General features: G+C 36.4%; 3 protein-coding genes across 15 annotated transcripts; all 3 read right to left on the bottom strand.

Moving 5' to 3' along the window:
- Positions 1 to 2055: 2055 nt before the first annotated feature.
- On the bottom strand, positions 2056 to 2838 carry LOC149728121 (uncharacterized). 5 transcript variants are annotated; one of them, XM_089887968.1, is made up of 5 exons: positions 2641 to 2836; positions 2530 to 2568; positions 2435 to 2473; positions 2321 to 2380; positions 2056 to 2255 (listed from the first exon to the last, which is right to left on the bottom strand). In XM_089887968.1, exons 1-5 carry the CDS (start codon positions 2693 to 2695, stop codon positions 2077 to 2079), a joined length of 372 nt encoding a protein of 123 aa, XP_089744094.1. In that variant the 5' UTR covers positions 2696 to 2836; the 3' UTR covers positions 2056 to 2076. The 5 variants fall into 5 exon arrangements, with proteins under 5 accessions (XP_089744094.1, XP_089744092.1, XP_089744093.1 ...); XM_089887966.1 differs by having other exon boundaries at positions 2426 to 2473; XM_089887967.1 differs by having other exon boundaries at positions 2321 to 2374; positions 2426 to 2473; positions 2641 to 2830.
- A 3697-nt stretch (positions 2839 to 6535) lies between these two features.
- On the bottom strand, positions 6536 to 7493 carry LOC149728122 (uncharacterized). Of its 5 annotated transcripts, none has more exons than XM_089887963.1 (5): positions 7121 to 7492; positions 7010 to 7048; positions 6915 to 6953; positions 6801 to 6860; positions 6536 to 6735 (listed from the first exon to the last, which is right to left on the bottom strand). In XM_089887963.1, exons 1-5 carry the CDS (start codon positions 7173 to 7175, stop codon positions 6557 to 6559), a joined length of 372 nt encoding a protein of 123 aa, XP_089744089.1. In that variant the 5' UTR covers positions 7176 to 7492; the 3' UTR covers positions 6536 to 6556. The 5 variants fall into 5 exon arrangements, with proteins under 5 accessions (XP_089744089.1, XP_089744087.1, XP_089744088.1 ...); XM_089887961.1 differs by having other exon boundaries at positions 6906 to 6953; XM_089887962.1 differs by having other exon boundaries at positions 6801 to 6854; positions 6906 to 6953; positions 7121 to 7488.
- Positions 7494 to 11013: 3520 nt separating this feature from the next.
- On the bottom strand, positions 11014 to 12866 carry LOC149728123 (uncharacterized). Of its 5 annotated transcripts, none has more exons than XM_089887665.1 (5): positions 11599 to 12864; positions 11488 to 11526; positions 11393 to 11431; positions 11279 to 11338; positions 11014 to 11213 (listed from the first exon to the last, which is right to left on the bottom strand). In XM_089887665.1, the coding sequence occupies exons 1-5, from the start codon at positions 11651 to 11653 to the stop codon at positions 11035 to 11037; spliced, it is 372 nt and encodes a 123-aa protein (XP_089743791.1). In that variant the 5' UTR covers positions 11654 to 12864; the 3' UTR covers positions 11014 to 11034. The 5 variants fall into 5 exon arrangements, with proteins under 5 accessions (XP_089743791.1, XP_089743789.1, XP_089743790.1 ...); XM_089887663.1 differs by having other exon boundaries at positions 11384 to 11431; positions 11599 to 12863; XM_089887664.1 differs by having other exon boundaries at positions 11279 to 11332; positions 11384 to 11431; positions 11599 to 12857.
- Between the last annotated feature and the right edge of the window lie 1111 nt (positions 12867 to 13977).

A 13977-nucleotide genomic window follows, 5' to 3' on the forward strand; every position in this document is an offset into this window, starting at 1 on the left:
CAAAAAGCTGTGACATCACGAAAAGCTGTGACGTCATGAAAATGTGACGTCACGAAAATGTGGCGTCACGATAAACTGTGACGTCATATAAAGTCACAATAAACTGTGACGTCACAAAAAACTAGAACATCACGAAAAACTGTGACGTCACAAAAACTGTGACGTCACAAAAATTGTGACGTCATAAAATATGACGTCACGAAAACGGTGACGTCACAAAACTGTGACGTAGAAAAAAAATGACGTCACAAAAAACTGTGACGTCACAAAAACTGTGACGTCACAAAAACTGTGACGTCAAAAAAATATGACGTCACGAAAACTGTGACGTCACAAAAACTGTGACGTCAAAAAATATGACGTCAAAAAATATGACGTCAAAAAATATGACGTCACGAATACTGTGACGTCACGAATACTGTGACGTCACAAAAACTGTGACGTCACAAAAACTGTGACGTCACAAAAACTGTGACGTCACAAAAACTGTGACGTCACAAAACTATGACGTCACAAAAACTGTGACGTCAAAAAAATATGACGTCACAAAAACTGTGACGTCACAAAAATATGACGTCACAAAAACTGTGACGTCACAAAACTATGACGTCACAAAAACTGTGACGTCATAAAATATGACGTCACAAAAACTGTGACGTCACAAAAATATGACGTCACAAAAACTGTGACGTCACAAAAATATGACGTCACAAAAACTGTGACGTCAAAAAAATATGACGTCACAAAAACTGTGACGTCACAAAAACTGTGACGTCACAAAAACTGTGACGTCACAAAAACTGTGACGTCACAAAAACTGTGACGTCACAAAAACTGTGACGTCACAAAAACTGTGACGTCACAAAAACTGTGACGTCACAAAAACTGTGACGTCACAAAAACTGTGACGTCACAAAAACTGTGACGTCACAAAAACTGTGACGTCAAAAAATATGACGTCACGAATACTGTGACGTCACAAAAACTGTAACGTCACAAAAACTGTGACGTCAAAAAATATGACGTCACAAAAACTGTGACGTCAAAAAAATTGACGTAGAAAAAAATATGACGTAACGAAAATGTAACGTCACAAAAAACTGTGACGTCACGATAAACTTTGACGTCACAAAAACTATGACGTCATAAAAACTGTGATGTCACAAAAGTAAAAAAAATGTAACGTTATAATAAAACTGTGACGTCACGAAAAACTGTAACGTGGAAAAATATGACGTCACGAAAATGTAACGTCACAAAAAATCTGTGACGTCACGAAAATGTGACGTCACAAAAAACTATGACGTCACGAAAAGCTGTGACATTACGAAAATGTGACGTCACGATAAACTGTGACGTCTCGAAAATTTATATTGTATCAAGTCTTTTAGCACAAGGTTTTCAGTTTTAGAAACATATCTGTAAAGATGCCAGGAAGCAGCCACGACGCTACAGTTTTTAAGAACCCCGGGTTATTTAAAAATTTCAACAAGCTACCAAAGGTATGTTTTTAGTAATTTATTTGCTGTTATTTTAAATACACTTGTATAAAACAGGCTCCAATTAATATTGAGGGGTATCCAGTTCCACTGTTAATCCTTGGTGATCCAGCATACCCATTACTTCCATGGCTAATTAAGCCCTTCATAGGCACTAATTTATCGCAGGAAAAAGACTCATTTAACTACTACCATAGTAGTGCCCGAATAGTTGTGGAAAACACGTTTGGAAGACTGAAGGCACGATGGCGCATTTTAAGAAAAATTGAATGTAATATTAATTATGCCCCTAAAATAATTGGAGCTTGCTGTGTACTACATAATATGTGTGAAAAATCAAATGTCCCAATGTTTGAAAATCTTGACCGATTGCATCACAATTATGTTATGATGCAGCAGCCAATAAGCCGGGCATGTGATGCTGTAAATCAAGATGGAATGCTGTGTAGAAATGCTTTGCTATCACATGTTGTAAAACATTTGCCATTGCGAGAATCTATTCGTTCCCGATAACTTTTCACTTTAAATCATGGTTAGCAATAAAGTGTGGTGCAACTTAACATGTTTGTTCAATTTATTAGTGTAAAGCAGAGTCACTAATCACTTCAACAACAGTACATTTGGTCAGTTCAGCAATACCATTAGCAAAATCCTCTCTTATTCCAGTCATCATTCCCTTCATGAGTTGGCGATCTTTTTCGCAATTTTCATTGTAAATGTTTACAAATTTTGAAAAAGAATCATCATCAAGTGGCTCTGGAAAAAGAAACAAAAGGCGTCTAAACAAAACCTACAGATAAGTTATAGTATGTAGTACTCACGGTTCGTTCTTCGTCTTTTTCTTGGTGGCTGTCGTTGTACAGAATTTGTTTCATCTGAAACTGAATTATTTAACTTTATATAATGAGTTTAATGGTTTATTTCACCTGTACTACATGATGCTTCTTCAATAGGGGTTGTACTTGTATTGAGTGCTGTAAAATAAAAAGAACTAAAGTTTCGGACCAAAATTCAAAATAATTGGCAGTACCTTCACTTTCACATAGTTCGTCTTGTTCCAATGAACCAACTATAAAAGAACATAAAGGAAAAAATGAGTGTAATTTTTAGATTAATTAGTACTTTTGAAATTGATTCTTACCATCCATTAGTTCTGAAGAAGGTTCACTTAACGAATCTACCCCAGTGTTGCTCATTGCCTTTAAAAATACATTGTTACATTAGTATAAGCTTATTGAAATAACATTATTTATTTTACTTTTGCTGTGGGTCTGTTTTAAAGCAGGGAATTCTCTTTTTCGTAAAACTCCCACTGAGCTCCACTGCTCGATGCACCCGATTTACTTAGACTATATATGCTCTTTCGTTGCGTTCACTGTCGTCGAGTCTGTGGTGTAGCGGTTTGCGTGCGATCGTAAACTCTGTTTGTTTCATTTTTACCGGGTCGAGTCCCGCACAGTGGAATACTTTTTTTATATTTTTTTTTCAAGTTTTTTTTGTTTGACGAGTTTGGGGTTAAGGGTTAAGGGTTAGGGGTTTATATCTTATGTGTATAAATCGTGAAACTAACTGCTCCCCATAAAATAGAGAAACGAATTTGTCATCGCCTCCGAGCGGAAAAAATTTTCCGTCTTCTCTGTATAGCTCCATGTGTTGATTTCTTGCATCTGTTTTGCTAGGTTTTGTAAAATTACTTTGTTTCTCTGAATTCTGCCATCAATTTTCTCAAGAACTCGTTTTTCTTGTATTAAATCTATTAAATAGTTAATATCTCTCGATGTCCATAGGGCTCTCTTGTAGCAATCAGGCTTGTTTTTATTTGCTTCCATCTTAGGTTCAAAACATGAAACGACCAGTCTTTTGCAATGTTTGCGCGTTAACCTGCCTTCTACACGCAAGTTAAAGAAGGCGCCTCTCAGCCCGCAAAAAAGCAGTCAGCCGTAACGACGCCAACCGTAGAGGCTTACAGTAATCGGTAACTTTTGGTTTTGCTAACGTTAGTATGCAAACATAAATAAAAAGTTTATATAGTATTAGTCTTCTATATCCCTTATTACGGCAGGTAAGGATCGAACCCGCGACATTACGCTAGTAAAGCGCGCGTTATAACAGTTAGGCCAATACATCCAGTAATCAAGTTTGTCGAGACAGCGCTTACATTGTCTGGGAATTTGGGAGGGCACGAGTTAGTGAGATAAGGAATCCTCACATCGATTCACGCCTGAATTAAACTATTTCCATTTAAGTGGGGACGCATTAAAAGTTTTTGATCGAACCCAGTCGACCGTTGTAGTAAAAAGAAAAATTAATACTATGCTAATTAGTTCGTAACGTGCTCACGCATTAGATCTTTGCTCTCTTGTTCTGTATAAGTATACCATGATTTGACTTTGTTCGTTCTCAGTTCTATTTAACGACGGCTGCACAGTACACGTATCCGGTCGTTTTATGTTAATTTAAGTTACCTCTACGTTTATGCTGTTTTAAGTTAAGTTCTATAATAAGTCCGCACACTTGTACTTGATATCACAATTATTGTTTTAGATAAAGGGTAAATAGTCCTAGCCAGTGAGCTATAACATAATGACATAGATATAATGTAAAACAAAGAGTATTGTGACACAACGGTAAAAAGACGCGCGAAAGAAAGATGCCTCACGCGCAATTATTGACGTCACGACATGCGCCACTCGCGCCAAAACTGTTGGTGACGTCACAACAGGCGCAAAAATGTTGACGCGCCCAAAACCGAACAGAGTTCGGTCATAACAAGTTCCAAGTTTTAAGCCTTTTTTTCTATTCTTTTTGAATAAGGGGCTAGAAATAGGAATTGTCATAAGAAAGGTATCACAATTGAAATACCTACTCCCCCACATGTTACCCTGCTTCAACGACAGTTTGAAATATTCCTTGATTTCCCTGCCCTATACCCGAACATTAATTTGTTTTAATACTTATAGTTCTCATGTCGCTTGCATTGTTATCGTATAAAGTTGTTTCGATTTGGACGCACATTGTTAAATTATTTTTTAGTTAATTTTTCCCATTGGATTTAACCGGCTGTGCTAGTTTCTTTGCACATCGTAAAACGATATTTTGTAGTTGTTTTTATCTCAAATGACGTCACAAAAATTGTGACGACGTCACAAAAATTGTAAAACGATATTTTGTAGTTGTTTTTATCTTTTATGACGTCACAAAAATTGTGACGTCATAAAATATGACGTCACGAAAACGGTGACGTCACAAAACTGTGACGTAGAAAAAAAATGACGTCACAAAAAACTGTGACGTCACAAAAACTGTGACGTCACAAAAACTGTGACGTCAAAAAAATATGACGTCACGAAAACTGTGACGTCACAAAAACTGTGACGTCAAAAAATATGACGTCAAAAAATATGACGTCACGAATACTGTGACGTCACGAATACTGTGACGTCACAAAAACTGTGACGTCACAAAAACTGTGACGTCACAAAAACTGTGACGTCACAAAAACTGTGACGTCACAAAAACTGTGACGTCACAAAAACTGTGACGTCACAAAAACTGTGACGTCACAAAACTATGACGTCACAAAAACTGTGACGTCAAAAAAATATGACGTCACAAAAACTGTGACGTCACAAAAATATGACGTCACAAAAACTGTGACGTCACAAAACTATGACGTCACAAAAACTGTGACGTCATAAAATATGACGTCACAAAAACTGTGACGTCACAAAAATATGACGTCACAAAAACTGTGACGTCACAAAAATATGACGTCACAAAAACTGTGACGTCAAAAAAATATGACGTCACAAAAACTGTGACGTCACAAAAACTGTGACGTCACAAAAACTGTGACGTCACAAAAACTGTGACGTCACAAAAACTGTGACGTCACAAAAACTGTGACGTCACAAAAACTGTGACGTCAAAAAATATGACGTCACGAATACTGTGACGTCACAAAAACTGTAACGTCACAAAAACTGTGACGTCAAAAAATATGACGTCACAAAAACTGTGACGTCAAAAAAATTGACGTAGAAAAAAATATGACGTAACGAAAATGTAACGTCACAAAAAACTGTGACGTCACGATAAACTTTGACGTCACAAAAACTATGACGTCATAAAAACTGTGATGTCACAAAAGTAAAAAAAATGTAACGTTATAATAAAACTGTGACGTCACGAAAAACTGTAACGTGGAAAAATATGACGTCACGAAAATGTAACGTCACAAAAAATCTGTGACGTCACGAAAATGTGACGTCACAAAAAACTATGACGTCACGAAAAGCTGTGACATTACGAAAATGTGACGTCACGATAAACTGTGACGTCTCGAAAATTTATATTGTATCAAGTCTTTTAGCACAAGGTTTTCAGTTTTAGAAACATATCTGTAAAGATGCCAGGAAGCAGCCACGACGCTACAGTTTTTAAGAACCCCGGGTTATTTAAAAATTTCAACAAGCTACCAAAGGTATGTTTTTAGTAATTTATTTGCTGTTATTTTAAATACACTTGTATAAAACAGGCTCCAATTAATATTGAGGGGTATCCAGTTCCACTGTTAATCCTTGGTGATCCAGCATACCCATTACTTCCATGGCTAATTAAGCCCTTCATAGGCACTAATTTATCGCAGGAAAAAGACTCATTTAACTACTACCATAGTAGTGCCCGAATAGTTGTGGAAAACACGTTTGGAAGACTGAAGGCACGATGGCGCATTTTAAGAAAAATTGAATGTAATATTAATTATGCCCCTAAAATAATTGGAGCTTGCTGTGTACTACATAATATGTGTGAAAAATCAAATGTCCCAATGTTTGAAAATCTTGACCGATTGCATCACAATTATGTTATGATGCAGCAGCCAATAAGCCGGGCATGTGATGCTGTAAATCAAGATGGAATGCTGTGTAGAAATGCTTTGCTATCACATGTTGTAAAACATTTGCCATTGCGAGAATCTATTCGTTCCCGATAACTTTTCACTTTAAATCATGGTTAGCAATAAAGTGTGGTGCAACTTAACATGTTTGTTCAATTTATTAGTGTAAAGCAGAGTCACTAATCACTTCAACAACAGTACATTTGGTCAGTTCAGCAATACCATTAGCAAAATCCTCTCTTATTCCAGTCATCATTCCCTTCATGAGTTGGCGATCTTTTTCGCAATTTTCATTGTAAATGTTTACAAATTTTGAAAAAGAATCATCATCAAGTGGCTCTGGAAAAAGAAACAAAAGGCGTCTAAACAAAACCTACAGATAAGTTATAGTATGTAGTACTCACGGTTCGTTCTTCGTCTTTTTCTTGGTGGCTGTCGTTGTACAGAATTTGTTTCATCTGAAACTGAATTATTTAACTTTATATAATGAGTTTAATGGTTTATTTCACCTGTACTACATGATGCTTCTTCAATAGGGGTTGTACTTGTATTGAGTGCTGTAAAATAAAAAGAACTAAAGTTTCGGACCAAAATTCAAAATAATTGGCAGTACCTTCACTTTCACATAGTTCGTCTTGTTCCAATGAACCAACTATAAAAGAACATAAAGGAAAAAATGAGTGTAATTTTTAGATTAATTAGTACTTTTGAAATTGATTCTTACCATCCATTAGTTCTGAAGAAGGTTCACTTAACGAATCTACCCCAGTGTTGCTCATTGCCTTTAAAAATACATTGTTACATTAGTATAAGCTTATTGAAATAACATTATTTATTTTACTTTTGCTGTGGGTCTGTTTTAAAGCAGGGAATTCTCTTTTTCGTAAAACTCCCACTGAGCTCCACTGCTCGATGCACCCGATGTACTTAGACTATATATGCTCTTTCGTTGCGTTCACTGTCGTCGAGTCTGTGGTGTAGCGGTTTGCGTGCGATCGTAAACTCTCTTTGTTTCATTTTTACCGGGTCGAGTCCCGCACAGTGGAATACTTTTTTTATATTTTTTTTTCAAGTTTTTTTTGTTTGACGAGTTTGGGGTTAAGGGTTAAAGGTTAGGGGTTTATATCTTATGTGTATAAATCGTGAAACTAACTGCTCCCCATAAAATAGAGAAACGAATTTGTCATCGCCTCCTAGCGGAAAAAATTTTCCGTCTTCTCTGTATAGCTCCATGTGTTGATTTCTTGCATCTGTTTTGCTAGGTTTTGTAAAATTACTTTGTTTCTCTGAATTCTGCCATCAATTTTCTCAAGAACTCGTTTTTCTTGTATTAAATCTATTAAATAGTTAATATCTCTCGATGTCCATAGGGCTCTCTTGTAGCAATCAGGCTTGTTTTTATTTGCTTCCATCTTAGGTTCAAAACATGAAACGACCAGTCTTTTGCAATGTTTGCGCGTTAACCTGCCTTCTACACGCAAGTTAAAGAAGGCGCCTCTCAGCCCGCAAAAAAGCAGTCAGCCGTAACGACGCCAACCGTAGAGGCTTACAGTAATCGGTAACTTTTGGTTTTGCTAACGTTAGTATGCAAACATAAATAAAAAGTTTATATAGTATTAGTCTTCTATATCCCTTATTACGGCAGGTAAGGATCGAACCCGCGACATTACGCTAGTAAAGCGCGCGCTATAACAGTTAGGCCAATACATCCAGTAATCAAGTTTGTCGAGACAGCGCTTACATTGTCTGGGAATTTGGGAGGGCACGAGTTAGTGAGATAAGGAATCCTCACATCGATTCACGCCTGAATTAAACTATTTCCATTTAAGTGGGGACGCATTAAAAGTTTTTGATCGAACCCAGTCGACCGTTGTAGTAAAAAGAAAAATTAATACTATGCTAATTAGTTCGTAACGTGCTCACGCATTAGATCTTTGCTCTCTTGTTCTGTATAAGTATACCATGATTTGACTTTGTTCGTTCTCAGTTCTATTTAACGACGCCTGCACAGTACACGTATCCGGTCGTTTTATGTTAATTTAAGTTACCTCTACGTTTATGCTGTTTTAAGTTAAGTTCTATAATAAGTCCGCACACTTGTACTTGATATCACAATTATTGTTTTAGATAAAGGGTAAATAGTCCTAGCCAGTGAGCTATAACATAATGACATAGATATAATGTAAAACAAAGAGTATTGTGACACAACGGTAAAAAGACGCGCGAAAGAAAGATGCCTCACGCGCAATTATTGACGTCACGACATGCGCCACTCGCGCCAAAACTGTTGGTGACGTCACAACAGGCGCAAAAATGTTGACGCGCCCAAAACCGAACAGAGTTCGGTCATAACAAGTTCCAAGTTTTAAGCCTTTTTTTCTATTCTTTTTGAATAAGGGGCTAGAAATAGGAATTGTCATAAGAAAGGTATCACAATTGAAATACCTACTCCCCCACATGTTACCCTGCTTCAACGACAGTTTGAAATATTCCTTGATTTCCCTGCCCTATACCCGAACATTAATTTGTTTTAATACTTATAGTTCTCATGTCGCTTGCATTGTTATCGTATAAAGTTGTTTCGATTTGGACGCACATTGTTAAATTATTTTTTAGTTAATTTTTCCCATTGGATTTAACCGGCTGTGCTAGTTTCTTTGCACATCGTAAAACGATATTTTGTAGTTGTTTTTATCTCAAATGACGTCACAAAAATTGTGACGACGTCACAAAAATTGTAAAACGATATTTTGTAGTTGTTTTTATCTTTTATGACGTCACAAAAATTGTGACGTCATAAAATATGACGTCACGAAAACGGTGACGTCACAAAACTGTGACGTAGAAAAAAAATGACGTCACAAAAAACTGTGACGTCACAAAAACTGTGACGTCACAAAAACTGTGACGTCAAAAAAATATGACGTCACGAAAACTGTGACGTCACAAAAACTGTGACGTCAAAAAATATGACGTCAAAAAATATGACGTCAAAAAATATGACGTCACGAATACTGTGACGTCACGAATACTGTGACGTCACAAAAACTGTGACGTCACAAAAACTGTGACGTCACAAAAACTGTGACGTCACAAAAACTGTGACGTCACAAAAACTGTGACGTCACAAAACTATGACGTCACAAAAACTGTGACGTCAAAAAAATATGACGTCACAAAAACTGTGACGTCACAAAAATATGACGTCACAAAAACTGTGACGTCACAAAACTATGACGTCACAAAAACTGTGACGTCATAAAATATGACGTCACAAAAACTGTGACGTCACAAAAATATGACGTCACAAAAACTGTGACGTCACAAAAATATGACGTCACAAAAACTGTGACGTCAAAAAAATATGACGTCACAAAAACTGTGACGTCACAAAAACTGTGACGTCACAAAAACTGTGACGTCACAAAAACTGTGACGTCACAAAAACTGTGACGTCACAAAAACTGTGACGTCACAAAAACTGTGACGTCACAAAAACTGTGACGTCAAAAAATATGACGTCACGAATACTGTGACGTCACAAAAACTGTAACGTCACAAAAACTGTGACGTCAAAAAATATGACGTCACAAAAACTGTGACGTCAAAAAAATTGACGTAGAAAAAAATATGACGTAACGAAAATGTAACGTCACAAAAAACTGTGACGTCACGATAAACTTTGACGTCACAAAAACTATGACGTCATAAAAACTGTGATGTCACAAAAGTAAAAAAAATGTAACGTTATAATAAAACTGTGACGTCACGAAAAACTGTAACGTGGAAAAATATGACGTCACGAAAATGTAACGTCACAAAAAATCTGTGACGTCACGAAAATGTGACGTCACAAAAAACTATGACGTCACGAAAAGCTGTGACATTACGAAAATGTGACGTCACGATAAACTGTGACGTCTCGAAAATTTATATTGTATCAAGTCTTTTAGCACAAGGTTTTCAGTTTTAGAAACATATCTGTAAAGATGCCAGGAAGCAGCCACGACGCTACAGTTTTTAAGAACCCCGGGTTATTTAAAAATTTCAACAAGCTACCAAAGGTATGTTTTTAGTAATTTATTTGCTGTTATTTTAAATACACTTGTATAAAACAGGCTCCAATTAATATTGAGGGGTATCCAGTTCCACTGTTAATCCTTGGTGATCCAGCATACCCATTACTTCCATGGCTAATTAAGCCCTTCATAGGCACTAATTTATCGCAGGAAAAAGACTCATTTAACTACTACCATAGTAGTGCCCGAATAGTTGTGGAAAACACGTTTGGAAGACTGAAGGCACGATGGCGCATTTTAAGAAAAATTGAATGTAATATTAATTATGCCCCTAAAATAATTGGAGCTTGCTGTGTACTACATAATATGTGTGAAAAATCAAATGTCCCAATGTTTGAAAATCTTGACCGATTGCATCACAATTATGTTATGATGCAGCAGCCAATAAGCCGGGCATGTGATGCTGTAAATCAAGATGGAATGCTGTGTAGAAATGCTTTGCTATCACATGTTGTAAAACATTTGCCATTGCGAGAATCTATTCGTTCCCGATAACTTTTCACTTTAAATCATGGTTAGCAATAAAGTGTGGTGCAACTTAACATGTTTGTTCAATTTATTAGTGTAAAGCAGAGTCACTAATCACTTCAACAACAGTACATTTGGTCAGTTCAGCAATACCATTAGCAAAATCCTCTCTTATTCCAGTCATCATTCCCTTCATGAGTTGGCGATCTTTTTCGCAATTTTCATTGTAAATGTTTACAAATTTTGAAAAAGAATCATCATCAAGTGGCTCTGGAAAAAGAAACAAAAGGCGTCTAAACAAAACCTACAGATAAGTTATAGTATGTAGTACTCACGGTTCGTTCTTCGTCTTTTTCTTGGTGGCTGTCGTTGTACAGAATTTGTTTCATCTGAAACTGAATTATTTAACTTTATATAATGAGTTTAATGGTTTATTTCACCTGTACTACATGATGCTTCTTCAATAGGGGTTGTACTTGTATTGAGTGCTGTAAAATAAAAAGAACTAAAGTTTCGGACCAAAATTCAAAATAATTGGCAGTACCTTCACTTTCACATAGTTCGTCTTGTTCCAATGAACCAACTATAAAAGAACATAAAGGAAAAAATGAGTGTAATTTTTAGATTAATTAGTACTTTTGAAATTGATTCTTACCATCCATTAGTTCTGAAGAAGGTTCACTTAACGAATCTACCCCAGTGTTGCTCATTGCCTTTAAAAATACATTGTTACATTAGTATAAGCTTATTGAAATAACATTATTTATTTTACTTTTGCTGTGGGTCTGTTTTAAAGCAGGGAATTCTCTTTTTCGTAAAACTCCCACTGAGCTCCACTGCTCGATGCACCCGATGTACTTAGACTATATATGCTCTTTCGTTGCGTTCACTGTCGTCGAGTCTGTGGTGTAGCGGTTTGCGTGCGATCGTAAACTCTCTTTGTTTCATTTTTACCGGGTCGAGTCCCGCACAGTGGAATACTTTTTTTATATTTTTTTTTCAAGTTTTTTTTGTTTGACGAGTTTGGGGTTAAGGGTTAAGGGTTAGGGGTTTATATCTTATGTGTATAAATCGTGAAACTAACTGCTCCCCATAAAATAGAGAAACGAATTTGTCATCGCCTCCTAGCGGAAAAAATTTTCCGTCTTCTCTGTATAGCTCCATGTGTTGATTTCTTGCATCTGTTTTGCTAGGTTTTGTAAAATTACTTTGTTTCTCTGAATTCTGCCATCAATTTTCTCAAGAACTCGTTTTTCTTGTATTAAATCTATTAAATAGTTAATATCTCTCGATGTCCATAGGGCTCTCTTGTAGCAATCAGGCTTGTTTTTATTTGCTTCCATCTTAGGTTCAAAACATGAAACGACCAGTCTTTTGCAATGTTTGCGCGTTAACCTGCCTTCTACACGCAAGTTAAAGAAGGCGCCTCTCAGCCCGCAAAAAAGCAGTCAGCCGTAACGACGCCAACCGTAGAGGCTTACAGTAATCGGTAACTTTTGGTTTTGCTAACGTTAGTATGCAAACATAAATAAAAAGTTTATATAGTATTAGTCTTCTATATCCCTTATTACGGCAGGTAAGGATCGAACCCGCGACATTACGCTAGTAAAGCGCGCGCTATAACAGTTAGGCCAATACATCCAGTAATCAAGTTTGTCGAGACAGCGCTTACATTGTCTGGGAATTTGGGAGGGCACGAGTTAGTGAGATAAGGAATCCTCACATCGATTCACGCCTGAATTAAACTATTTCCATTTAAGTGGGGACGCATTAAAAGTTTTTGATCGAACCCAGTCGACCGTTGTAGTAAAAAGAAAAATTAATACTATGCTAATTAGTTCGTAACGTGCTCACGCATTAGATCTTTGCTCTCTTGTTCTGTATAAGTATACCATGATTTGACTTTGTTCGTTCTCAGTTCTATTTAACGACGCCTGCACAGTACACGTATCCGGTCGTTTTATGTTAATTTAAGTTACCTCTACGTTTATGCTGTTTTAAGTTAAGTTCTATAATAAGTCCGCACACTTGTACTTGATATCACAATTATTGTTTTAGATAAAGGGTAAATAGTCCTAGCCAGTGAGCTATAACATAATGACATAGATATAATGTAAAACAAAGAGTATTGTGACACAACGGTAAAAAGACGCGCGAAAGAAAGATGCCTCACGCGCAATTATTGACGTCACGACATGCGCCACTCGCGCCAAAACTGTTGGTGACGTCACAACAGGCGCAAAAATGTTGACGCGCCCAAAACCGAACAGAGTTCGGTCATAACAAGTTCCAAGTTTTAAGCCTTTTTTTCTATTCTTTTTGAATAAGGGGCTAGAAATAGGAATTGTCATAAGAAAGGTATCACAATTGAAATACCTACTCCCCCACATGTTACCCTGCTTCAACGACAGTTTGAAATATTCCTTGATTTCCCTGCCCTATACCCGAACATTAATTTGTTTTAATACTTATAGTTCTCATGTCGCTTGCATTGTTATCGTATAAAGTTGTTTCGATTTGGACGCACATTGTTAAATTATTTTTTAGTTAATTTTTCCCATTGGACTTAACCGGCTGTGCTAGTTTCTTTGCACATCGTAAAACGATATTTTGTAGTTGTTTTTATCTCAAATTAAAGTCCTATTGACCCCTGCCTATTTTCTTCATGTTTATATTTCATGCAGTTTTTTTTACAAAACTAAAACTAGTTTTATGAGACAATATCAAACTGTACGAAATATTCAAGATTTCAATCGTTCACACTCGCAAACTACAACATTTCATTGGCTTTACTATGATTTAGCAAGCATTCAAAATTAACACCTTACTATTTCACGTTTTCACCTGTTTAAAAATTACTGTTTCTATTTAAGACACTTTTTAATATTTAACAACAGTAATCGGGCTTGACGCGCGCTTTATAAAGTCGTGGTAATACTGTGGAATAATTCTAAAACATTGTTTTTTCTGATTGATCAAGAAATGGAGCCCGTGAAAAGAAAGTTAAAAAAGTCTATTCTGACAAAGTGTCCCA

This window comes from Ciona robusta, chromosome 11, assembly GCF_009617815.1.
Source record: "Ciona robusta chromosome 11, ASM961781v2".
NCBI classification, from domain to species: domain Eukaryota; kingdom Metazoa; phylum Chordata; class Ascidiacea; order Phlebobranchia; family Cionidae; genus Ciona; species Ciona robusta.

What these genes read in the sequence shown, in the direction of transcription:
- LOC149728121 (XM_089887966.1), bottom strand. Translation starts at nt 2,695, where the DNA reads ATGAGCAACACTGGGGTAGATTCGTTAAGTGAACCTTCTTCAGAACTA. An exon ending in TTCTTCAGAACTAATGGATG is followed by an intron (nt 2,569 to 2,640) that starts GTAAGAATCAAT and finishes GTTCTTTTATAG; the next exon opens with TTGGTTCATTGGAACAAGAC. An exon ending in AGAAGCATCATGTAGTACAG is followed by an intron (nt 2,381 to 2,425) that starts GTGAAATAAACC and finishes TAAATAATTCAG; the next exon opens with TTTCAGATGAAACAAATTCT.
- LOC149728122 (XM_089887961.1), bottom strand. Translation starts at nt 7,175, where the DNA reads ATGAGCAACACTGGGGTAGATTCGTTAAGTGAACCTTCTTCAGAACTA. An exon ending in CGAACTATGTGAAAGTGAAG is followed by an intron (nt 6,954 to 7,009) that starts GTACTGCCAATT and finishes TTTATTTTACAG; the next exon opens with CACTCAATACAAGTACAACC. An exon ending in AAAAAGACGAAGAACGAACC is followed by an intron (nt 6,736 to 6,800) that starts GTGAGTACTACA and finishes TTCTTTTTCCAG; the next exon opens with AGCCACTTGATGATGATTCT.
- LOC149728123 (XM_089887663.1), bottom strand. Translation starts at nt 11,653, where the DNA reads ATGAGCAACACTGGGGTAGATTCGTTAAGTGAACCTTCTTCAGAACTA. An exon ending in CGAACTATGTGAAAGTGAAG is followed by an intron (nt 11,432 to 11,487) that starts GTACTGCCAATT and finishes TTTATTTTACAG; the next exon opens with CACTCAATACAAGTACAACC. An exon ending in AGAAGCATCATGTAGTACAG is followed by an intron (nt 11,339 to 11,383) that starts GTGAAATAAACC and finishes TAAATAATTCAG; the next exon opens with TTTCAGATGAAACAAATTCT.